Source organism: Camponotus floridanus, unplaced genomic scaffold (genome assembly GCF_003227725.1).
Source record: "Camponotus floridanus strain SB8 unplaced genomic scaffold, Cflo_v7.5 scaffold107, whole genome shotgun sequence".
Taxonomy (NCBI): Eukaryota; Metazoa; Arthropoda; class Insecta; order Hymenoptera; family Formicidae; genus Camponotus; species Camponotus floridanus.
The window spans coordinates 256,109-282,753 of NW_020229223.1; the positions used below are offsets into that span (position 1 = coordinate 256,109).

The 26,645-nt window shown below is 30.6% G+C and overlaps 2 protein-coding genes and 1 pseudogene across 2 annotated transcripts; 1 reads left to right on the plus strand and 2 right to left on the minus strand.

The window, feature by feature from the left end:
* The first annotated feature begins 110 nt into the window (after window positions 1–110).
* LOC105258352 lies at window positions 111–17,062 on the plus strand. Its single transcript, XM_025411713.1, has 11 exons — window positions 111–205; window positions 12,593–12,698; window positions 13,034–13,168; window positions 13,262–13,482; window positions 13,642–13,993; window positions 14,160–14,365; window positions 14,619–15,047; window positions 15,307–15,461; window positions 15,544–15,824; window positions 15,924–16,174; window positions 16,497–17,062. The coding sequence occupies exons 2-11, from the start codon at window positions 12,599–12,601 to the stop codon at window positions 16,635–16,637; spliced, it is 2,271 nt and encodes a 756-aa protein (XP_025267498.1). The 5' UTR covers window positions 111–205; window positions 12,593–12,598; the 3' UTR covers window positions 16,638–17,062.
* Window positions 17,063–19,242: 2,180 nt separating this feature from the next.
* LOC105258351 (UDP-glucuronosyltransferase 2C1) lies at window positions 19,243–23,390 on the minus strand. Its single transcript, XM_025411818.1, has 5 exons — window positions 22,986–23,390; window positions 21,160–21,579; window positions 19,965–20,196; window positions 19,680–19,905; window positions 19,243–19,551 (listed from the first exon to the last, which is right to left on the minus strand). Exons 1-5 carry the CDS (start codon window positions 23,388–23,390, stop codon window positions 19,269–19,271), a joined length of 1,566 nt encoding a protein of 521 aa, XP_025267603.1. The 3' UTR covers window positions 19,243–19,268.
* An 895-nt stretch (window positions 23,391–24,285) lies between these two features.
* On the minus strand, window positions 24,286–26,567 carry LOC105258353 (annotated as a pseudogene).
* Window positions 26,568–26,645: the final 78 nt, after the last annotated feature.

Sequence of the window (26,645 nt, forward strand, 5' to 3'; positions counted from 1 at the left end):
TGGAAGAGTCAATGTAATATGTTGACCAGCACAGAGGATACCGAAGGACAGTGGCGATCCGCGCATCAAAATGGTAGGGGGGTACTGGCCAGATCACCGGAGGATGGTATAAGAGAAGAAGGGATACGAAACCAGCGCCAGTTATATTGACTTTCTTTTAAGCGACACGCGCGTTACACACTCCACGCGGGAGGATACATATTAAGTAAGTACACGCACTTGGTTTATTTATCGAGCGCGCTCGCGCGCACAAATACAAGTACTTATAATTGCGCGTCACACTTAGCGCGCCTCAAGCTACACAATCATTGTGGTACTCGAATCCGAAACCGGTAACATTTCGACGAGCTTGACATTGGATGCTGTGTAGATGCCAAGAAATATGTAAATATATATATATATATATACATGCTTTGCGATAACTGCAATTTTAATTTTTGCGAGTGAAATCAAGATCATTCTCGTGCAGGTGTTTGTGTGTGTATGTGTGTATTCATAGCATTGAAATTTAAATTATCCTGCTATTAAATTCTGTTCAAATCTAGGAAATCTATGATCTATTATATCAATATTTTTTTAATTTGTGTAATTTTTTAATTCATGTACAAAGATGCTTCTATCTATCAGAGTAATTTCACTTCTTATATTATCGGAGCAAAATGCAAATATTTAAAAGCTATATCGATATTTATTGAATAAAGTATTTTCTCATATGTTGGATAAATAAATTTCATAATTTTCTCTGATAGTTAAAAGTGGTCTATCAATCAATCAAATCAAATTTAGTTCGATAAAAATTTTAATTTAATCTCTGTATTTTGTCATTATGATTATTAAATATTAAGAAATAAGACAAGCTCGCCGATTATGACATACATAGGGAAAAATCTAAAATTTATAAATATTCTATATAAGTAGTTTATATTTTATATTTTTAAATAGATTAAATTTTAAGAGTAGAATAAATATTAGCTTGGAAAACTTAATTCTGTTTTCCATGTATGATCTATAAATCATGAAATATCATTCAAGGCACAGACTTATATTTCTGAGGAGTTTGTATCACGCGTAATATTGCAAGATTACAGTGACGGAAAATCCCGTAATTGAGTGATCTTTGGTATTAGATCTGTGGACTTTCAAAATTAATATCGGAATGTAGGACATTAAAGATGTATAGTACTAAATATCCGCCGCTTCCCTTCTCCAGTCCAGTTGCTTGCGCAAAACGCTTGTTTTTCAAAGACGAAAGATGGGAGACCTTTTGTGAAAGAGATAAATTATAATTAAATACACAGCTTACACGCGGTAATTCTTCAATTAATCAATAATATTTTCTCGACTAAATTCTGTGTAATAATCATACTCGGTCATAAAAAAGTACATCGAGATTAATATATTTCATCAATAAAAATTAATAATCACTATGAACATGAATGATGCGGTAAAAGTATCTTAACAAAATAATACTGCGTAAATACCGCATAAATTCCGAAAAATAAAAATGAAAAGGATTAGGAATTGTGGATGCACTATATATATATATATATATATATATATATATATATATATATATATGATTTTTATAAATTATCTCAACTAAAATTTTACTCTTTTACAAAGTATAACTGTTAATTAGTCCGTGTCCAAATGGCTGAAATGTTTTTTCAATTAAAGCTTATAGTTAATTCGATCAATGATTAAATAAAATATCGATAAATTTTCGCATTTCTCAAACCTTACGATTTATCTGACGATTTATTATTTACAACATAGGACATTATTTATTTATCGTTTGTCTTTTTTTCCTTCGTGACAATAACTTAATATAGATGTGAAAAGATTCAGATTTATGGGAGACCAGAAAGGCTCTCTAATAGATACGAAATTCATTTCAAGGGTTCCGTCTCCTTTTCCTCTTTCTTCCTCTGTCTTTTATACTTCCGTCCGCCTAAATTATAGTCCAAGATACTAATCCCAAATATGCTAATGTCTAAAACCTAAAACTCGTTCGCGAACGACTATATATATATATATTTCTACATGTGATATATTTCTCTAATTTATAAATAAAGCTGACCAATACATATACATCAATTACATGAAATAAACGCGGGGTTAATAAAATCCTCGTTTGAGGTCTTGAATCCGGTTCGGAAGACTTAAATCATTTGTGCCGCGCCGCTAGGTTTTTTGCATTATAGATCATCATCTTCGTCATATCATAATTTACTACTTTATTATTACGTATCTGTGGACCGATTGTTCTGCACACGCAGGCGGGATTGGGTAATCCCTGATGAGATCAATCCTCAGAGATTCTTTCGCGCGTCAACGCATTGTTTGTCGACAAGTAATGAAAAATTGCTCCGATACCCGAAATATTCATGACGAGCAAGAACATGTTGATGATTTTTTGGCTAATTTCAATATAAGATTGTAAAAAAATTACGGCTACTACGACCTTGCGAAGGTAATTAAGCTACAATCTGAAAATGACATTTGCACAACGTAGCAATCATAGATTCAATTAAGTACGCTGCGAGTGTATGTGTATGACGTAATTATGTGATTTAAATCGTGTTAAAGTAAACATAAATAAAGGAGCAATCTATATGTTTGCTGCAGATTTTGCAACATTAGTTTTCAATACTCTCATAATTGAGTAAAATTGATAATTTTTTATCCGTTAAATAATGATCATAATCTTTTATTCAAATATCAATTAAAATATCATGATGTCATTTACTTTTGTCACCTGGTAAAATTAAGTTTTATTTAAGGATGCTTTTGCAACTTTTTTCATATTGCGTATTTTGTAACTTTTTCTTTACTTATATACGCATTAAATATAATATGAATAAATAAATAAAATGAAATTTAATTTAAAGAAATGCAAATTGAAATAATAATCATTTTATATTTAAGTAGGAATACAAATAATTCGAAATCACAAAACTCTTTTTCACTTTTTTCACTTTTTCTCATATCTCAAGACATTTACAATCATTCGTATTAGGATTTGGAGCGTAGATCCAAAAAATAGATTAAAAAATAGATTTTGCGAAGCAAAAAATATAATAAATGTGTGTATACTTTTATACATTTATTAATATATTTATCACGTGCATTTCAATTTAATAATGCTTAAATTTAATATCTTAAAATACCGCGTACAGCTCAATTCCGGCTACAAATCCGCATAACAAATATATGACGTGTCATAATGATCGGATCGTTTTATACGATTCATGTTATTCCAATAAGGTATTTTTCTCTGAAATTTCAACCTTTTTGTTTAATCTCCTCGAGTCCATCTCGATCGAATGTGTACCTCGCTCGTGTTATGTAATAATGATATATGTCGTTTATATTACATGTCATAAAATTTGCATTCTAGCACAGATACGTTGCATAGTCATGATGTGTCTTCTTCCGCATACGGAGAAAGGCATCGGTTTATGAGATACGAGTTTGGCCATTATATCAACGTTTTATAATCCAAGCAGGCGTTACCGGAAACGGTCAAAAAGTTGAGATTGAGTGACTCGAGGATGTCCAGATGAGAGATGGATCTCGATCATCTCGATTAAGATATTATACAGATATACATCTCTTCTTAAATCAATAATTAATCCTAAGTCGTTCGCGCGGTGGCAATGGTTCTTCAAGGCCGACGTAATTTCCTTCTCGAGGGTAATTAATCGCATTCGTGGGAAACGACAAATAAAAACAAAGTACTCCCGTGGGGCCTTTGGATGCTCTTCGTTGAAGCTCATATTGCTTCACATGTTGCTTTCTCACTTGGCGTACGTATAACGCTCGCAATTAGTCAGCTATTACCTGACGCATATCTTATGTTAGTCAATCTCAAGGCGTCATAGCTTATACACGCATCGAAATTATATGGATTATCTTTCTCATCTCAAGAGGAAACATCTTTGTTGGCGCAATTAGCCGTGTCGCTTCCGAAAAGATTTGTTTCGAGATATCAGCAAGCATAACTTAACAACTTTAATTTCTCCTTGTCCTTGATATTTCATTTACCCGTCGCAAACGTGTAGTTTTATTTATCGTTATTTTGTTCGTCAGTATAGAATTACATGTCATACAAATTGGACTAACAAAATTATGATTTTTGCAATAAAATCTCAAGGAGAAATATATTGCAATAGTTTTGTTAATATTATAAATCGATATTATAAGTCGTTCAGTTCTGTACTTTTCCACATTATACACATACGCGCGGATACACATACAAATTGAATTCTATTATGCAGCAATTAATTTTTTTGACATTTTATTTTTTTATTTTTTTATGTAATTTTTTATTGTGTAATAATTAGGAAGTTTTCAGTAAATATCAAGATACGTGTATACATAAATGATTGTATAATGTATAAGCTACTTATATAGCATCATTAATAACATATATCATTAATAAAAGATTAATATAATACGCGAATATCTCGCACATGTCAAATGGCATTTACGATCCAAAAGGGGTCAATGGCGACTTGATTTCAATAATAAACGTAATTACCGATTTCTCTTGCAAGAGCGACAAGAGACGAAAACATTTTCGTTTAAATATTCACGTGTTTATTTTACGACGCACAGGTCGTTCTATCACGATCTACGCATCACCTTTGGCCGCTGGACCCTATTTCATTCGAAATGGCGTAATATCTTCGGAGCATGAATAGAATCCATGTCACGGGAATACTCAAAAGGTTAATGCGTGAAAATACAAGTTGTGGCGAAAACTCGCGCACAAACAGATATTCATATTTAAATCTCTCGCGATAGCTCTAAGGCCAAATCAGTTTAGTCATCAACGAAAGGGAAGGATACAGCTGGAAATATTTTGGATTTGTTTCTCTTCTCATTCACGTGTTCATTTATTGCGTATGTCTCTCTTTCGTTGTTTCCTGAATAATTTAGGGACTCGAGATTTTAAACTCTTATTAGTATTTGTTGCTTGATCGCTACACGTGTCGAACGTACGTGTTTAGATTGTACAAGATTCCCTGTTAATATTATCAATTTATCTGTATTGCACATAGGTGACATAAATAATTATTTGTAAAGTTATCGGAGGAAATACTTGAATGATATTAGAAAATATTAGATATGGAAATATAATACCAAAATAACATATTTATTAATTTAAAAAGAAACGTATGTTTTATTATGAGTATAGAATTATATTAAATTTATTACATGTATATTAAATGTTTTTAATTTTTTGATTCTAAATTAAATTTATATATTTTTTAAAGATTATTTATGTTCAAAGAAGTGATATAAATTTCTTGATAATTTAGTTTTTTTAACAAATTCTCTCTATATAAATAGAATTTTTCTTAATACTACTAGTTAACACTACTTAATATTTACGAGCCAACAATTTTTTTCAATAAAATTAAAATAATTTCATAATGAACGCTATTAAGAAGAATTCTATTTATACAGAGAGAAGCTTAAAGAAATTCCCAACTGAATCGATCTTTATTATCATGATCTAGAGAATCAGATCCAGTTACATCATCATTGTGAGAATATATGTGTATATGAGAAGATATTTTAATAACGGTGAAAGTGTCGGATAAAAGTGATATTGATGTTGGCTAGCTTTTTCAGCATCAGTCTATTCAAACAACTCGCAGATTAACTACTCTTAATTGACATAGTAACAGTCATTTAATGATGGCATATTTACATACACAGAAACTTTTTAAGCAAATTTATATCTCATCAATTCATATTCGGCTGAAAGATGTGTAATACCTGTTCTTGTTAATCAATTTATATGCTCACATCTCCGTTATATCGAACCGTTATGTTATGACTAATAATGACTAGAAGTTAAATTTGTTCGATTGACACGAACAAAGTCAGATATAGTGTTACATCCGTCAAGTATCGAGAGTGAAATTAAATGATGAGGTATCTTCTGAAAGTCATGCAGAAAGATTTTCGGGGAGGTCGACGGGACTGTTAGGTCTCGATTCGCACTAGAGCGCGACGCTGAAGAATCCAGACCTTTGAACTCTTCGATCGTGGTTTATGTAATCCTGGCAAACTCGGCGTCATCATCGGACATGGTGTCACGGATGCGTTCGATGTTTCATATATATATATATAAGTCCGGTATATTCTGAGAGGGGAGATTTCTCGTCGATGCCTCGTGGAGATATAATTGAGCCGGATGGACGGACCGACGTGGCCATCCTTGATTGCTTTCTCGTTTTACGTTTTGCGGGTGGATCAGGGCCGGCGACGGGATTGGTCCACTGCCGAATCGCGGAATGCAAATAACTGGCGAAAGTTAACTTAATTACGAGGTCGATTGGCATTTATCGAGTGAAAAGCTAGAAGGACTCAGACTCGGATCGATTAAGACATATCCACCCGCAACTTCGTTTACCCGATTCGTTTTTTTTCAGATTTTATCGATACAGTTTATATATATATATATATTTTTTTTTCCTTTTAAAAATAAATTGACTTATTTCTAAAATCCACACAATTTTCAACAATAAAACTTGCGAATTAAATTCAGAATGGAGTTTTACTAATATTAATGTGTAATATATAATTTAATTACACATCTAATTTATAATAATTTATAATAATATAGCTAAAAATATATCGAGGTATCTTTTACTGCCTTTAACTATCCATAAAGAATTATTCACATCTTCCGTATAAAGCAATCTCAACAATCTAACATGTCACAAGTTCTCATACATGAGAAATTAGTTGAAAACAAAAATTAAATTTTGCTTTATAGATACATTTGCGCTTTTTACAATTCTAATTCTCAATACTGAATGGTTTCATTAATATTAGATTTCGATATTGAAACAACATTGTTTTTTGTAGCTCTAATAGTCTCCGTGGTTGAAGAGAAAAAGACAGACACATCTTTTATGGGATTTTTTAAGGCCACAATGGGAACGCTATCATAATCGTAATAATCGGTTACACGCAAGCCAACAGATTTCATAATTCACGCGCGAATGACATCAGAGAGGAGGTACTTAATTACTTAGCGACCTTGCTCCTTTTTGGATCGGGCTTGAAAAGACAATCCGCAAAATAGCGCGAAGTCTCACGAGGGCTCCGGCCATCGGCCATCGGCCACCGGCCATCCGGCGCCACCGAAACTTTCCCAAAAGTAAAATGCATACCACGAGCGGCGAGAGTAATAGGAGGTCAAATTCTCCAGCGTGAGAGGAGAACGTTCGAGTTTCCGGGAAGTGACGACTGCCCGACTTTTAATTTCTCTCCTTCGCGTTCCTCAACGATGTCGTCTTTCGACAGACGAATGCGTTACGTCTACGCTCGATCGTGGATCTCATAAGTGGAGTATAGATACTTTCGGCGAGACCGTAATAAAGATATCAAAAAGCGCTAAATTTGCGTTGCGTAAGGATAATCATTAAAATGTTTTCATTAAAATCGTGCAATCGTAAAAAAGCATGTAATTATAATTTTTGAATTGAATGAATATAATTTAAATAGATAATGAACATATAAGAATAAGAATTTATATATAATCAATCGAGTTAAAAATTACAGTTGATTTCGACTTTGTGCTTATTTTGATGTAACAGTGTTGTTTTTATAATTTCTTAAATCCCGATAATTATTAACGGCATATGATTACTCGAATAAAAAATTGCATTGAATATCTTGGCATTTCCATAAAAACGAAGTAAAGAAGATGAAAATATATTCAATCGCACATGTTTTTCTTTTTTACGCATTTTGCATTTTAATCGCGCGAATCTGATCGCAAAGCTGTCGTGAATTTCATCTCTACGAGATGTCGGGATGCGAGATCGAAGGATAACGCCTTTAAAAAACAGCCATTCCGCTATCAGACGTATGTTTTGGAAAGTTAGATCGATGAATGCTATAAGATTACTTCTTTTTTTTACAGAGATATATGCATGGCCTAGAATTTAGACGACCCAGAAACATGACATACGTTTGTATAATATCATAGACTAGTCATTGGACAGGGAAATTGAGCAAAAAACACAATCGATCTGTGTAAATTTGATTCGAACGAAACATTTATTGTGACGTAACGAGGAACAGACTATAGCTTCATTAGACGTCCATTTATTAGTTGCTGTAAAAATATGGCTTTACTCGAATTTGATTGATGAAGTGCTATATAATCGAAATATGAAATGTGTTCCGCTGACATTTCGTCGGATAGATTGAAAGGTTTGACACGAGGAAGATCTTAAATATAGTATTTTGAAAATTACCTTTTTTCCAAGGAGATTCTAGTTCAAGAGTCTTTTAGTAGCGTGAATATCAATCTTATTATCTTATCTAATAAAATCAAAAATTTTTATAGTTTCTTTTATATTAATCTTTTATATCATTAAGTATTTTAAGATATATGTATATGTAAAGAAATACATTCTTTTCAAGATATTTTAGAATTTTTATATAATTTATTTTCACGTTTAATAAAAAATGATAATATATCTGGCTATTGATTCTAATATCTTCATTAGATAATATATTTTTCTAGCTATTGATTCTGATATCTTTAATTGAAAAAATAAAAGATATATAACATGTAAAAGTAAAATGTAACCAAGATTCTCTTTGGTATATTTTTTCCGAAAATTAAACCAAATTTATTTATTATTCAGACATAGCAAATTCTTGCATTACTCGAAAGACAAGTATTTACCAAAAATATATTTTATGAATAATATTTCACCTATAAAACTGTTTTTTTTTTAGATTTAAACTTTGTTTAATTACAGTAAAATATAATATTACACAATGACGTAATATAATGAAGTATTTAAAAAATAGATGAAATAAATGATAACATGATACGTATATTCTTGTGTGTGTAATTTCATTCATAGTCTTATATTTTTTTACAGTAATATATTAGCAAAATCTTCCATACATCTCAATAGCCGAATTAATATGCGGTCGTTAATTATGTGATCGTCTTAATTATGTATAGCGAGATGGCGAGTATCGGTGAAAGTACTTATTGATTGACAAATCGAAAGTAAGTTTCTACTGGGCAGCTATTCGGCCGGCGATTGGAGTTATTAATGAGGACGTGAATACTTAAGTATTTACGCTGTATATGCATATTACACCCGCATTACAAAAACGCCCGACGAAATGCGTCAAAATCGACGAATTATTTATGTGTCTTCGTGTCGCAAGAGAAAGAGAGCGAGATGAAGAAAAAGAGAGGAATTTTCTATGGTTTATTTCTGCGGTAAAAACGAAGACGCGAGAGAGCTCGAACCCGGATCTCAATTTCAATTCGGGACTTCGATTTCAATTCAGATTCAAATTATATTAGGATGCGCGGAATTCGATAAGTCTGATTTGTGCGATACTCGAGTAATCTGCGTAATTCAATGAAGGAGAGAAAGTAGTAGCATTAATGTATACGTGAAAGTGTGCGCGGACACATTTGCAAAATAATATTTGATGGCCGGACCGTTCAAGACTGTTCACGGTTTGGCGCTTGGCGCTTGGCGCTTGGCGCTTATCGTGGAAATCGAACGCATCGTGAATTTTCGGCGTTTCGCTATACATATCTCGCACTTTCTCCCGGTCGCCGCTGTTAATCCTTCGCAATTGCTGTTATTATTTTTGTCGCCGCTTTAACAGCCGCAAAAGCAATACCTTTTAAGATCGAAAGTGGAAAGTAAAGATTCTTTTACGAAATGTCGCGATTGTAAATGCTTACATTATTTCACACACATAAAAATAATAAAATATGTAAAAATAATGTAAAATAATGTAAAAATAATAAAAAGATGTCGTAGATAATAAAAATTCTCATCTTTTTGCATTTAAAATTAATACAAATGTATGAAATTTATATAAGATATATTTTTCCCATGGTGCAGTTTCTACAATATTTGATTTGTTAAAAGAGAATTCCTATAAAAAATGGAATTTCTAATTATTAAAATTGTAATTATGTTTCAAGACTGTTTCAAAAATTTTTTAAATTACATTTTCTAATAAAGGAATTCAATTTAAATTATTTATTAAGTCATTAATATGACTGTATCGTTTAATTTTTTGATAAATATTGCTATATGCAAAACTGAATGCCTTTTTATTTCTAGATTTCCAAATTTATCTCACGCAGTAACCATGTAGTTATAATTTATTTCACAGTGAGAGTTGAAAAGCTCATTTATCAGTGAAAAATGAAAAGAAATAGAAAGCAGATATAAACAAGCGATTTGAATATTTTTCAAATTAATTATTGATTTTGACTGGTTAAGAATTTAATTTCACAAATTAATCTCTATTGATCGTTTCCCATGAGAATATATCTTACGTTTGTAGCTTTGGAGGCTATCTTTAGAATTTATATCTTGAGAACGAAGCACAATTATCGCGTAAAGACAGGTGTATCAAATTGGAGTTTTTACGGCAGATATAATTTTAGATGCGAATAGAGCGTGTAATTCGCATGCGTGCGAGTCACTCTCACAAAATATTCACATTGTCGTTGAATTGCAAAGCAAATGTTTAGATCATCGGACTAGTATCTCGGGAAATCCGTAATGCGTTCATCGTGTTCGTCCCTCTCTCTCTTTCGAAAGACTCAAAAATTCCACGAAGATTTTTACGATGAGACGTATACGTGTGACTCATAAAATTTGGCAGTAACAAGATATATAATCAATAGCCAGATAACATACATTATTTAGGGGGAAAAGGTTAGACATTTTTAATTATATATTTCTTTCTTTTCATAGATTGATGCAATAATTTTTCATAATTAGAAAATACAGAAGAAAGAAAAAATTAATTTAATTCATTTATTTATAACTGCTATTAATGTTAAAACTAAGAAAATTAAATTTAAATTACATCCTTTAAAAAGTATTATATTATTGTTATGCCGAAGTCTTCGAGATTTTGATTTTGTTTGATAAAAAAAAGAAATGAATTGATATATGACATTTTATTTAAATTAGAAATGCAATCGTTTAAAATCGCGAATAACTAGCAATAATGCTAATGGAATTTCATAAATATCAGAATACATTCGTGTCCTTACGCCCGCGTTTGCAGTTTGTGACCCTGACCTGACCTAATCCAGCAAAATGACATCATTGATAGAAGTGTTAGCACTCACACTGAACAAATAAGAATTGATTTTTTATACAACGTATATCTAAGCGATTATATAATTTTTATATAAATAATCAACAATAAAAATCACAATAAAAAGCAAAATGACATCATTGATAGAAGTGTTAGCACTCACACTGAACAAATAAGAATTGATTTTTTATACAACGTATATCTAAGCGATTAGATATATAATTTTTATATAAATAATCAATAAAATCAATAAAAATCATATTATATCCTTGAAAGCGATTATATTTTATCGCTAGAGAACTGAAAGTGTTCCTATTTAAACGCCTCGCTATCAATATCTGCCATCCCACGCGCTTTCGCAATAATGAATGAAATATACAAGGTGTATCGAAAATTATATCTGGTTTTTGAATCATTTAGAATTACCATTTGAATAATCAATTTAAATGACGCATATAATTACATTGCGTCTGAGGCAGTCTGCATATATTGCGAGATATTCGACATGAGATACATCGACACAATATTTATTTTAGAATTATATATATAAAATTATATATCGACACAATATTTATCTTAGAATTATATATGTATAAAATTATACATGTAAATAATATAATTATACGTACAGATACATATTGTATATCTATGTGTATAAATTTGCATAAGCACAAAATGCTAATCTGACGGTTTATATTAACTTAATAGAAAAGTAGAGAAAGGCAGAATTTTCATTGAAAACTTGAAATATCAAACGGAATCTCAAAAAAAAGTAGTGACATTTAAATGATTTAAATTATCTTCTATGCAAGAGCGCGTAGGTCCATAATCTGTTTAACATAGATTATTAATCATATAACTGTGCAAAGAAAAAAAACAGAAAATTAAGTATGTAACATGTACTTACTTTTCAAATATGTAAATTTTTATCTCATCATACAGTGTCGCCAAGATGAATGAGACTACTCCTACATATAAAAATAATGCAACTTGCCACACGTCATCGACATGTGTGCAATTTCTGTAACTATAATTCTCTGTTATACAATCACTAGAAGCTTACGGTGTCGTACTATTATTCTCTGCACATCGCCCGATAGTTGCTAAAACGGGTAAACAGGAGTGTAATAAAATTATAATAAAGTATCCTTATGTATACAATTTTATCTTTTCGCTTTCCTAAAATAATTCGCCGACTGTCTGCACGTTAAGAAAAAGGAAGCAAAAGTTTACACTTTTATATAGCGTTTATACGATTCGAGATATTTGAGAAGAACCGGTCGGTCACCACCAAAGAAGTATGCAAAAATCTTTTCTTTTTTTTCGTAGACATTGTACGGCTCGCGAGACATCAAACTGATGTTAATGGAATCTCCGCTTATTTATTTACTCTAGACATACATTGTAGAAATAATAATTATCGTTTAACGTATTAGTTTTCCTCCCACAGATTTTCATGATGAGGCCACAGCTAGAAATGCTACTAGTTATAGTAGCGTTAACTACGCACATATGTGGACTTCCTTATGGAGCCTCGCCACCTCAATTGCCAACACGTCAGTATATATACAAATACAGAATTTATATAACGTTTATTTAAATTTTTTCCACTCTCTATTAAGGATATCTAAAAATATAAATTTGAAACTGTTTAATAATTTAATTATATAATTTATTATTATATAATTTATTAATTATCTAATTTAAATATTTAATTATATTTTTTATATGAAAAATATATATAAACTGAAAATCTAACTTTAAGATATGCATGCCTTTTATTTTCCAAGATGTTTATTTTATAATTGAATACTTAAAAATTGTTAAGCAGCTACATATATAAAATAGTTTCCCAGAAAAAAAGAAATACTTTAATTGCTCAATATTTCAGAAGATCAAATCGTTTGGTATGGTGACAATCGTGCTTCCCAAATTCAAAACAGCGTCTTTTCTAATTACAAAGAAAACATTTTTCAATCGCAACAGACTGGTCAAACGCAATCAAATTGGGATCAATCTCAGCAAAGTAAAGTTTCATTTTGAAATATATTGCTTACGTACTTTTAATGTAAGAATTTTTTTAATTTATCGTATTATTATAATGTTATTACAATTGCAGGTGCGTTTGAAGGATACGAAACGCATGCACCATCAGAATCACAAAAGTATCATCCCGATTATATATATCAGTCTTCCGATCAAACACTGCAACCTTATCCTAGCGCTACGGATGATTTTACTATCAGTTGCAGTGGTCAAAATAAAATTTGTGTATCCAAAAGCTTGTGCATCGACGGATACGTGCATCCCTTGAAGCAAGGCTTTATTCGGCCAGGAAAAGTAAGATAATTTATTATTTCAGACAGATATTTGATCTTCCATTTTTATAGTGATCATAAAACACATCATAAAACTACATATTTTGTTTACATGAATAATATAAACTTAAGTATAGTTTATACTGATTTAACAATCCTTGTACATTTTGCGCGTATGTAGGTGCAAGAATGCAAGTTGAGCCACGAAACATGTTGCACCGTACGATACGATTTCAATAATTCGCCATACGACGACGATCAAATTAATACGGTAGTGAAGGATAATCAATATCCAGAACCCACTCTGGAGAACGATCAGAGATACGTTCCATACGGGGAGAATAACCAAGCGGATGTTACCGAATTGGAGACTCCATTGGAAAGTGATACTGAATTGCAGGCCGCTCCGAACGATGAACACGCGATCGGATCTGCTAATCAACTTCGCGACGATAAAAAAACGACTCAAGAAATACCGCTTGATTACAATCAAATAGCTGTTGGTACAAGTCAACAGAAACAGTACCAAACAGGTATGCAACGATATGTTAATTTGCTCCTTGGCGTGTATATCATATCTTCCGCAGTTTTCTGGTAAACCAATAAAAATAATATATTGTATATAAAAATTGGAAGAACTAAGCTAAGATATTATGTTATTATATCTTAATATAATATAAATTGATATTGTGTATAAAGGCGATGATAGAGCTAGCGAGTCAGTTGCTCCTCCACTCAAATCAGCTCCTACGAGCTCCAACTCAGTCTTCCAGTTTTCGATTCAAGCGGGATGCGCGGCTGCCTTGCTCTGCGTGGAAGAGCAGTATTGTACATTGGAAGGAGTAATTAGTCCAGAACCAGTCGCCCTTTCCAGCAAACAGCTTTTACGACGTGTTCCGCTAAGTGTAAGATACAACTTTTTTATCACATTTGCATATATATATATGTATATTGTTAAAGGAAAACGTTTTATGAATGGCAAGGAAGGATGATTCGAAGGGCTCTTTTGAAATTAATTTTATTCCTTATTAATAATAGAAACGTTCCTCAAAATAAAAATGAAGGAAAGAAAAATAAATAAATAGAAATTAAAAAAATCTCTCTTGTGAAAAAAGAGAATGATCGAATACACGATTGCGTGAATCTCTCATTTTGCAGAGCTGCAAAAATGCAACAACCGGGATAGTCGGCAAATGTTGTCGCGACCCAAATTACGTGGACCCGTGGCCGACGGGCAATCTACCGGCCAATTACACCGGTGGCTTCGACGAGCAGGGTTTTCCATCGTTTCTGAATATTGCAACAGTGCGGCCGCCGAAAAAGCCAGTTACACAACCACCCATCAAGACGAGTCCCAGACCGCCGCAGATTCACGAGCAATTTCAACCCACGAGCGACATACCTCTGATACCGGGCGATTCTAACGTGACACCGCAACGTGTGGTGCCAATTTCGACTCAAGTTCCTATAACGCCAATCAACACACCCCCACCCGTCATCAGGAACCCATACGAATCTGTTTCTACGAATGAGCATATTTCTGTCATACCACAATTGCCGAATAATCCATGCGGAGTGAGAAATTATGTAAGTATCCAACAAAATGAAATTGTCAATATCGTTACGCGAAATAACCAGCAAAAATAATTTTAACAAATATTTATGAATTATGTGATGATTTAATTTAACTTTGATATTTAACGTGAATATTGAAAAGTCGAATACAATTTGCACATTATTATATGGAAAAATATATACGTATGTACTTCGAGAAATAGAAAAAAGAAATAGGGATTCTACTTATAATTGGAATTTTACTTTTATTTGTACGTGTATATGTTAAAAGGGACAACGTCCGAGCGGCTTTAAAATAACCGATGCGGCTTTCGGTGAGATCCCGTGGCAAGTGATGGTCTTATGGTCGGAGGCACGTAAAATCTTGTGCTCCGGCGCGCTCATATCATCGGACATCGTTGTGACAGCTGCCAATTGCGTAGATGGGTAAAATAAGTTGATGTTTTGCCGTCAATTAAATATTTTTTAAAAATTGTAATTAATTTGTAACATTGAATCACACTCTCAGATTTTCACCCAATGAATTGTCTGTAAAACTCGGAGAATGGAAATTGGGTTACGAACTTAAATATGAGGAACCGCTCCCGTTCGAAATTATCCATGTACGAACAATCAAGTATCATCCTGGATACGTACAAGGATTGTCCAGCAATGATAGCGCTATATTAATCTTGGAGCATCCCACGACATTTAACTTACACATCAATACGTTATGCCTTCCTGATGACTATCAAGTGCAAGAAACATCGCAATGCATAGTGACCGGATGGGGCAAATCAATATTACAAGGTATAAGTTTCAATCAATATTACAAGGTATAAGTTTATATTTCTATTATTCGAAAAAAAAGATGGAAGTAAAGTATGCAAATGCAATGTATGAATTTAGCACATTATGCTGGAGCCATCATGCACATGGTCGACGTGGATCTTCTGTCGCACGATGTTTGCCAACATCGTGTTTTTGGTGCAGAATCTGAAATAGACATTGCGCATAACATAATCTGCGGCAAAGCGCGAAACGACAATAACATGTGTCAGGCCGACATTGGATCTCCATTGGCTTGCTACGATGGCACGGGAGCATATCATATTGCCGGAATTTACAGCCAAGACACTGGATGTTTGCCCACAAATCAAGTATGTACGACCTATTACTGTCAATTATATAATCCTTTTTTTTCGTTACGTTTGTAAGATAATAATATGTCACGTGCAAACTAATTTCAAGTCATCATATATATACATATATATATATATATATATATATATATGTGTACAGAAAAATATATATCATTTCATACACACAGACAATAGGGAAAATCATCGTTTATTTTTGAATGCAGCATTTAATATGCGTTTCATGAGGAACACATTTTATTCTGTTTGATTCATTCATTTTTCATTCACATGTTAATCTTATTATCTTTACATGATATTTTATAGATTTTTTGCATTTTAGGTGGCGACATTCTCTCCAATTGACGTTTCCTGGGTCAAACAGACAATGTCCGAAACTAACAATAAAATAGAAACACAAATTGTCGATGATTACCGAAAGAGTAACTTACAAACGGATAATCAATATCTGCCGCCAATATAAGAATGATGCAGTATATATTTACTGTTGTGTAACATATTTTTTTAATACTCACGAAAATGTTAAAACGAGAACAGAAAAGCGCCCACATAATACTCGATTTAACGTAATGCTGCCGAAAGTAACACTGAGAAATACAAAAAAAAGTAAAAATTGTCTCTTTTCTTTATAAAATTAATCAATTCTTACTAAAAATGAAACAAGAAAAAAGAATATGGCATTACTTTTATTAGGGTTCGAGATAGAATATTTAACTTTTTTAACAAAATAAAATATTTAATTTATATACTGAAGTAAGTTTAAGAAAAGAATTTAATATTAAGATTTAAATGATATTTACCGACCAACTTTTCATGTTTTTATCAAACTCCAGGATATACTATTCTACTGAGATAGAAAGAGATAACTCGTTTGCATACGATATTGATCGTGTGAATTGAAGAAATATTTGAATAGTGGTCACTTTCTTTTTTCTATGTTGAAGAGGCATCATGTCATTATGATAACACTTATATAATCTTTAAGTTCTCGCCATATTATAAATGATGAAAAGCATTATAAAAGTATTATATATTTTATTTCTCAACCAATCACAGAAATTTATTGTACATGAATTACAACATATAGTCCAGTATGTGCCAAGGATTCATCTTGGCTTCCTATTTTATCAAAATAATAATAATATACTGTTTTGATCAAGAAAGATTAATTGCACATTATTAAAAAATGGAAAAGTCATTTTACCAGACACATAACAAAAATTGTCATATTTATGCGATATTTTAAAAATAAAATGTAAAATAAGAAAGTAGAATGTTTAAAAAATAACAACAGTTTTGCAAAAAATCAGGTTTATAGTACAAACTTTATTTAACTAGCTCAATAAACAAAATAAATTTAAACAATATGACTTTCATTTCAATCATGTGCTTAGATTCATGTCAGTGAATGTCATGCCAATTGTCAACTTTCCTACCAATTCAAAATTTTCTTTTGAAAGGTTTGAAAGGAAATTTCCTTTTGAAGGTTAAATATTTCTCTAAATCCTAAAAATCTATATCATGAAAATGAAAACTAACTGAAAGTTTTAAATGTCATTTTTTTAAATTTAAAAATTAGTAAGAATTGACTATTTTAAAGGCGACAATATTTTCCATGTTTATCAGTATAGTTTATCAGTGTATCAGTATTTTCCATGTTTATCAGTGTATTAGTTATTTTAGTAGAATTCATATGCGAAGGTTGAACAATAATTATCGGAAATAATTATAAATAATTATAGATAGCGTTATATTTAGAGAATGTTATTGCCAATATACGTATGCTAAAAAGTTTACATTCGATTTTCAAATATTTTTACTATTCTTATAATGTAAAAAGATCCGACATATAATAGTAATAGATATCTTTTGTTAGAATTGTTTTGCATAATAAACTCGATATCAATAAGTCAACAATTCATCATCAGAATAAAATGTGACAATAAAATAAAATATACAAACTCTTAGATTTTTTAGATGCAACGTATTTATTTATTTACCTGGTAAATGCATATATTTTACATATGCACATGTATGAATACATAAAGAAAGGAGCGTATAAGCGATATATATTTTTGTAAGATTAAACTATAAAGAAATTTGTCGAAAAATTATATTACATTTAATAAATGTTTTCTTAGAAAAAAATATGAAAGAATTTTCACAATTAATTTAATACAAGATACACAAACCTTTTCAACTGTGTTCCACATAGTCTCATAATGTCTTTATTAAAAATTATATATAATTATATTTTCTTATGTGAATTGCCAATAAATAGAAAGTATGCTTATTATTCGGATTAATTGTTTTTTTTTGTAATATAATAAAATTATGCGCGATAAATTTCATCTATTTATTTTTAAAAAACGCATGATGAATTTTGCTCAACGATAATAACTTGCTCAAAGTGTAAAGATCGACCTTTGAGACTTTAAGCAGTTTCTCGAAATAAAGATAAACATTTAATTCATTAAATAAATAATTAAATAAATAAAATAACTGACAAAAGAAAGCCAAGCCTTTGCCTTTGCAAGCCAAGAGCTAATTTACGATAAAAATTTATTTTAAAAAATCTGCAAGATAAGATCTAATTTATCAATGAAGATACGATGGATAAAAATTTACAAATTCAAAATAATGACGAAATATTTTCTATATATGTACAGGAATTAAATATACATTAATTAAATCATGATCTATACAAATTATACTTTTATATAGATATAAATATATAAATTTTGTTACACTTTTATGCAATTACATATACAAATAATCTACAGCAAAGTACATCGTGATAATAACATGTAAATCAGTCAAAGTTTTCTGATATAATATGCAGATTGCTAAAATTTAAACCCGAGATATCTGCATGCTGTTGACCATAAATCAAATATTGTATATACAATTTATGATTATTAGGAAATTGTAGAAAAAAATTATCATTTCATAAAAAATATAACCCTTTTCCTTCCTTTTTTACTATTCAATAGTGTTTATTAAAAATAATTGTTTTTAAATGCATAATTATACAATAACTATAATCATATATATCAAAATTGCATCTAAAATTATCTATCTAAAATTAATGTTATTAATTATTTTTCTTTGAATGTAACGAATTATGATCATTTCCATTTAATATTTTTAACAAAAAATTCACGATAAACACTACAGTCATAATAATAATCGCTGCGCAAAATAAAAGGAAAGCAAACACGTCAAGGAGAGATAATTCCCACCAGGTCAAATCCATTGCAGGCGATCGTAAGACATTGCTGCCATATTTAATAACATATTCGATCCAATAAATAGCAGTATCAAGTGCATTTAATGGCCGATCGAGGAATATTTGAGAAAAGTTTCGAACAGTTTCTCTGAAATAGATATGATGAATCATTATTGAATCACATGTATCACATCTGCATATACATAGATATATTTTGTTTGTGTAAAAAATTTATATCGAGTCTTATGAAATTAGAAACAAATTGTGCGCAAGTACTTGTATATAGGATCCCATAAAATTGCATTTAAGGCTCTATCCATGTCTTTTTCCGTCATTTTATGAAGGTCCAGTTTCACAGCAATATTTCTGGCAACATATGCGTCGATATTCATAAATTGATCGGCAAAAAGTGGTATACCGATCATTGGGACACCATATGCTATCGCTTCCAGCGTACCCAAGAGTCCGCCATGAGTGATGAAGGCTCTTATTTTAGGATGTTCTACGACAATATTATGTTAACATATTAGGCAATTTTATAATTTTCATAAAATGACTCACTCAATATTTTAATTTGCGGCATCCAAGGAGACATATAAATATTTTTGGGTACACCAGGTGGCAATTTTTCCGGATTCGGTATCTTCATTAAAACACGAATAGGTGCTATTTTGCTTAAAGAAGCGTAGAGTATATTCAAGAATTCACGTGGAAACGTCTCGATCATTACCATTGAACCAAAAGTGAAATAGATGAAACCGTCTTTGCTATCGTTTATCCACTCTTCTAATTCCTGAAAAAAAATGTTGACGTGAAATGTATACATTTGTTCATGCTATACCTTTATGTTATATCGCATAGATAATAATTAAATCAAAAAAGTGCAGTTAGTTTTATTACTTAAATTCACTTGTGTTATCAATAACTAATAAGTTTCTATGGTTCGGGACACTTAATAATTTCGCTATTAAAAAAGATTATTGTAAAAATTATTGTAAAAATTTCGCAATATCATTAAATAATTGATCACAGTATCATATTTATAGATTTATCGCATGTCGTGATTCATCAATAATTCTTTCTATGTAGTGCCATACAAAAGATCAATATAACATCAAATTATAACTTAAAAAATATCTTGAAAAATTATTTAAGATAGAATCGAACTTTACTATTGCTCTTTCTTGCGATGTTATTAATTGATTCTTTCACTGTATGTATAATTACTTCGTATATCGTAAATCGTAAGCCATTGTTATACACTTGATTATTTATTTTGATAATTTTAATAATAAATATTAATGTAATGCTATATAAAGAAGATATAAAATGCAATCTGAAAATTTTAGCAATCTGAAAATCAGTTAGCAATCTTAAACAAAACAATCTTAAACTTGCGTAGTTTGCATATTTGAATCTTCAAAGATCAACTTGTTAATTTATCATCAGTGTTTCGAAAAAAGAAAATCAATTGAAAAAAATCAATATATTAATTTAATTTAAAAAATTTATCAAGTTTATATAAAACTTTTAATAGATATATTTAACACAGACTACTTAATAATAGTGTTTAAGATTGCTAACTAATTTTTAAGTATTATTAACATAATTACGAGAAACTAAATTTTTAAGTATTATTAACATTATTAACATAATTACGAGAAACTAAATTGTCTCTCGAATTGTTATCATGTGTCACATTGTAAAAGTGAAAATATATTATTTTTTTTTATATAGATCGAAAGAGTAAACTTACAGGTTGCAATGTAGAATCTTCGTCCTGAATGTGCAGTCCTCCCACGTCCACAGCAGCAGGTGTCTTTGGCTGAATCCCATTTAAAGCGAAGTGAGAATTAATGAGCATCAATGCTATCTTGGTTTCTAGTTCGCGTATGCCAGGCAAGTTAGGTCCAAAGTGTTTTCTTATTATCTCACTTTGCTCTCTTGTGAGATAATTGAAGTACAACTTACTACAGAATGTATGCAGCGTATTGTATAAACGTTGCCAGAAATTCATACCACCAATAAAGCTCAAGCAATTGTTCGGCACGAAAGCCAGGTTTTCTGGTTGAGCAATCAGTGGAGGTAGCCATGGGTACAGTGCCGTTGTACTGACCGCGATCAATGGAACATCCCATAAATACGGAAAGATTGCGAAACATTGAGCACCAAAAACCTAACATGAAGAATATCATATCTTAAAGTCTGCAATGTAAGAGTCATCAATGTAAAAGTTAATAATATTAATGCAAATTGCCAAATATTGTTAATGAAAGAATAACCGATTCAAAATATTTGCCAAAATAAAAAAACAATATTATATATAATTCGAAGTATAATACATGTTTATTAAAACTAAAACAATTATTATTGGATTTAGTGTATTTTCAAGCAAAAGAAGAATTGTTCAAATTTTTTTAAACAAAAATTCTAGATTCTTTATTTGATTTATAAAAGAATTGCACAATCGTGAAGAAATGTGCACATTGAAAAAAGAATTAATGATTCCATATTCCTTGATAAACTTTCTGTCTTTAAATGAAGAAAAGTTTGTATATTATGAAATATATATAATTCGCGATTATGCAACTCTAGTAACAATAATTGTTGCACATCACACTATGTTGTATCTTACAATACATATTACATTAGAGCGATTAAGAAGAGTTCAAGAAAATTCACCTCTTACGTCAAAAGCATAACTGTCAATTGAAAGCACTAAAAGAAAACTTAGGAAATACGAATAATATAACAATTTTCAACTATACTCAAAAAATATATTACATTCCACATATTGCCGATGAAAAAAAACCATTGACAACATAAAAGAATAAATTATTATTTTTTATGAATATATTTACATGCTGATTTACACATAATTATCGATATCGACTAATAGTAGATACATGTACCCAAGCGAATAATTTATTAGAATGTATATATATTTAATAATGAAAGAAGAAGATATATTAGTTTTAATTCTCAGCATTCTCAAATTTAAATTCTCAGCTGTTTCTGGTTACTAGCTGTTTTAATTATCAGCAGTTTTTATTATTAGCTGTTTTTTGTTTTATTAATATAAATAATTTATTTAGTCAGATTTAGTAAAAGATTTTATTAGTTCACGTTATGTTTTACCCACTCTCTCATATCTGTCTGTATATGCCAATACTGCATTATCATAATGATATGATTGACACTACTGCGTAATTAATGTCTTAATTTATACATTTGCTAACAAATTTTCTAACTAACGGATGTATAAATTGCTTTTACTTTCACTTTTAGATATTAATATTTTATATTAGCTTTGTTTATATTCTATCATCCAATCACAAATTAAATTAAAAATAAAAAGAAATCAATGAAAATATTTTTATGAAATGCATATTGGATTATAACATTTTATCGCAAAAGATTAAAACTAATTAAATATAATTAAAGCTACTAGAGAAATATTTAAAATTCTTTTCTGTAGATTTTAATATTCTTTTTGTCTCATAAATAGTTACAATTTTAAAAAATCTTTATTTATATATGAATTCAAGAAAAGAAGATGATACTAGGTTTTTACTCACGTACTTCCATAAGTACCGCGTCATAAGGTGGATCTTTCGGTGGATTACGAGCCAACTCTTGTATCGCCGGATTTTCTAAATGTTTGCAAATATCATTGCCTGCCATTGTTGCTATAGAATACACCGGATTCGCACTCAACAAAACTTGCATAAATTCATACGATACATTGTTAACAAATACGTGAGGCGGTGTAAGTTTTACAATATCGGTGTAATTCGGATAAGGTTTTTTCAATGGAAAAGTACTAATTACGTCGATCTGATGTCCCTTCCTGGCCAAGCCCTTCATTAATTGCTCAAACATGACGAAGTGACTTTTACCATGAAAGGGGAAGAGTCCGAGCAAACGATATCCATGACAAACCGATAGGCAGAACGACCAAAGAAACATTATTTTTAGCATCCGCATTTTTCATTCACGGTTGAATTTGAATCCACTCGAATAAGAAATAAAAAAAAAGATACGATCAAGATAAAGAAATAATTAACACATTTAACATAAAAAACACACTTAAAATGTATCCTTATGATCGATGACAAATTATTTTCTTGGAATTTTTTATTGCTTTATTTGGATTTTATTATTATTATTATTTTATTATTATTATTATTATTTTATTATTAATATTATTTTATTATTATTATTATTATTATTTTGTTTAATTATTTATTTAAAAAATAATTTTACCATTTTTCAAATTAATTTAATTAAATTTAAACTTTTTTTAACCGATAAATTTTAACTCGTTAATATTTAAATATCTAGTTTAATTCTCTCTTTTGATCAGCAATTTATTATTATATGCAATATATTACTGAATATGATACAGATGGAATATACAAGACTGGCAATCTTAAATACGGATGGTCGTTTAAATCATATATATGTGTAAACATAGTGGGGGTAATGCGTGCATCTAATTGGCGCAGTATGTATCTGAATAATACTGTCTCTTTGCTTTTTTATATGCAATTCAAATGTAATATCATTCCAAATAATTAGTCATTTTGAGCGGTCTGACTGAAGAGGAAGTCGTATAGTTGTCGATTATTTCTGTAATGTTTCATCATGAAAAGCCAAAGTATTAATAATATATTTCCTCTGCAGCTTTTGATAAACTTAGCATTTCAATATGAAAGACACAATAATTTGTGATGTTGGCAAAGTTTTACTTGTTTCCTTTTTCATTTTTTTTAAATAGTGGTTTACTAGTTTACATAATGTGCAACCAGCAGATAAAATCCATTGTTATAAAATTTTATTGTGATATTTTACAATATATTTTACAATACAATAATTTATAATTTTGAAACATTATTATATATTGCTGTATTATAAGTTTCAAAACGTCGTCAATATTACGTCAAACACACAATGACAGGTCGCTAAACCACATAGAACATTCATCTAATTCAGGATTTAATGATGGAAATATTTCTGGATTAACATGTGCCAAAGTAAGGGTGAAGGTTTTTTTCCTATTAAATACTGTATTTTTGACTGGACAAGGCTATACCATGCAAGTTGATCTTCCATATTTAAACTTTTGGCTAACAGTATGCTATAATGTTTATATTTTCCAAAAAAATTTGGTAGCCCAAATAACTTATCCCGCGTTGCTTTACCTATCATGATCTTTTTAATTGTGGTCAATCCATTTTTAAAAGCTTTTTGCATGATAGTTCTGGAAGATACGGATACGTTGAAAGTAGAATTCTGTTGAGGATACATTGGTGTAATTATTGGCATTAAATAATATTTGTCTGATATATGCTCTTGGATTCCAAAGTGTATAATCTAGAATGACATTGTCAGGTTGTTTTAAGAATACCGGACATGGCCATTTCCATTGAGAAAATGCAAGAAAAAATTTTTCTATTAGAGTTGCAGGCATTAGGATAAAGTTGACATGTACAAGCAACTAATATTGTCCAGGATATGTCACCAAGAAAACCTAAAACATTGCTGTGCGTGCCCTGTTGTTTTGCCCATAATTTTATAGCCCTAAGGGTCAATCTGAAATTTTCTACATTAGGTATTAAGCGCAATATTTCATCCATTACTCTACAAGCATTGATACTCATGGCACACTCTTAATCAAGATCTTTGAATAGCATATCATCTTTAAGATTCATCAAATCTGGAATTTCTTTCAAAGATAACGTTGCAAATAACATATTGATTTATATACTTTTAAAATTCATTTTTATGACTGGTACAGAGGATTTTTTTACTGCCATCAATTCTGGAATATTTTCAAAAGTTAACTTTGTGAGTAACATGTTGGTTTCTACATCATCAAAATTCACTTTTGTAATAGGTACAAATGCTTTGTTCACTGTCTTTAAATCTGTAACTTCCTCTTGTATCTTTAGCAATTCAAAAAAGGATGTAAAATAATCCAATCTATATACGTGATCTGGCAAAATACACAAGGCATTAATATCAACACTTTTATGATGTACCCTAATCACTTTAAGTCGTACACCTTATAATGTACACCTAATCCATACGAACCAAATGTATATATTTTACCATCGACTTGTTCAACTGCATGAGATGACATGTTTCTATCCTTTATCCATTATTTATAAACAATGCATTCAGTTTGCTCAAGATTTCTGTCTTATGTTTCAACTTTTCCTCAGATTCAAAAACATTGTAGAGTTTAAGAGCTTTCTTCAATTCGTTAGTTCTGTCAAAGTGAATGGATTTAGGCTTTGCTATACTAATAGGAGATATTATATCCAGAGTACATAAATTGTTTGTTTCACTTGATGTAGAGTTTAAATTAGAATCATTATCTTGCATTAGTAATTGTAATAATCTTATTTAAACATGTACTGCTTAATAATGTTCGTAAAAGACACAAAGCATAATAAGATATAGAACAAAGTTCATCATAGTTCAAATCATGTTGTTAAATTATAAACTGGAGTATCTCAAGTCCACGAGGAATCCGCGTGATGCTGCAAAATTGTTTCTCATCAATTAATGGATAAGAATCTATGGAAGCATATATTAATCACGCAAAAAAAATAACAATACATACACATATACATTATACAAATACCAGCCTATAATTTTATTTACTCTATTCTGCGTGCATATAGCATGGATCACAACCAGAAATTGTGCATATTTTACCCATTAAGACATTCATGAACATTATTGGCTTTGTAGTTTATTTTCCATGTTCTTATGTCTATAGAAGGCGAATCGATTTCAGGTATGTTCCTAAAAACATGGCATCTCTCTCGTGTCATTTTCAAATGATCGAATTTAATCTCTCTGGGTAGTTTATTAGACAGCATTGGCCAATCACAACTATTCTTCTGAAAAATGTTTGGTGATTACATAGTTGTGATTGATTAATGGCCGCATTCAGCGGATTCAACCGCTAAATAACAATCGAATATAATTGGTTTCTACTTTTAAGTCCGACCAATCAGCGTCGAATTACATCGGCAAATCTAGTAATGTTACCCAACTGTTGAGTCCGCTGAATGCGGTCAATGACGTCTAGCAAACTATCATTCTTATTGGCCGCATTATTACTAGATTTTCCGACGTAATTCACTGATTGGTCGGATCTGAAAGTAGAAACCAATCATGTTCGATTGCTATTTAGCAGTTGAGTCCGCCAAATGTGACCATTCTTCT

Bases quoted from the DNA above. Each gene is read 5' to 3' on its own strand.
- LOC105258351 (XM_025411818.1), bottom strand. From the start codon at position 23,390: ATGCGGATGCTAAAAATAATGTTTCTTTGGTCGTTCTGCCTATCGGTT. The intron at 21,580-22,985 runs GTACGTGAGTAA...TCTTCATGTTAG, and splicing joins ATGACGCGGTACTTATGGAA to GTTTTTGGTGCTCAATGTTT. The intron at 19,906-19,964 runs GTGAGTCATTTT...ATATTGTCGTAG, and splicing joins GCCGCAAATTAAAATATTGA to AACATCCTAAAATAAGAGCC.
- LOC105258352 (XM_025411713.1), top strand. From the start codon at position 12,599: ATGATGAGGCCACAGCTAGAAATGCTACTAGTTATAGTAGCGTTAACT. The intron at 13,169-13,261 runs GTAAAGTTTCAT...TTACAATTGCAG, and splicing joins TTGGGATCAATCTCAGCAAA to GTGCGTTTGAAGGATACGAA. The intron at 13,483-13,641 runs GTAAGATAATTT...GCGCGTATGTAG, and splicing joins GCTTTATTCGGCCAGGAAAA to GTGCAAGAATGCAAGTTGAG.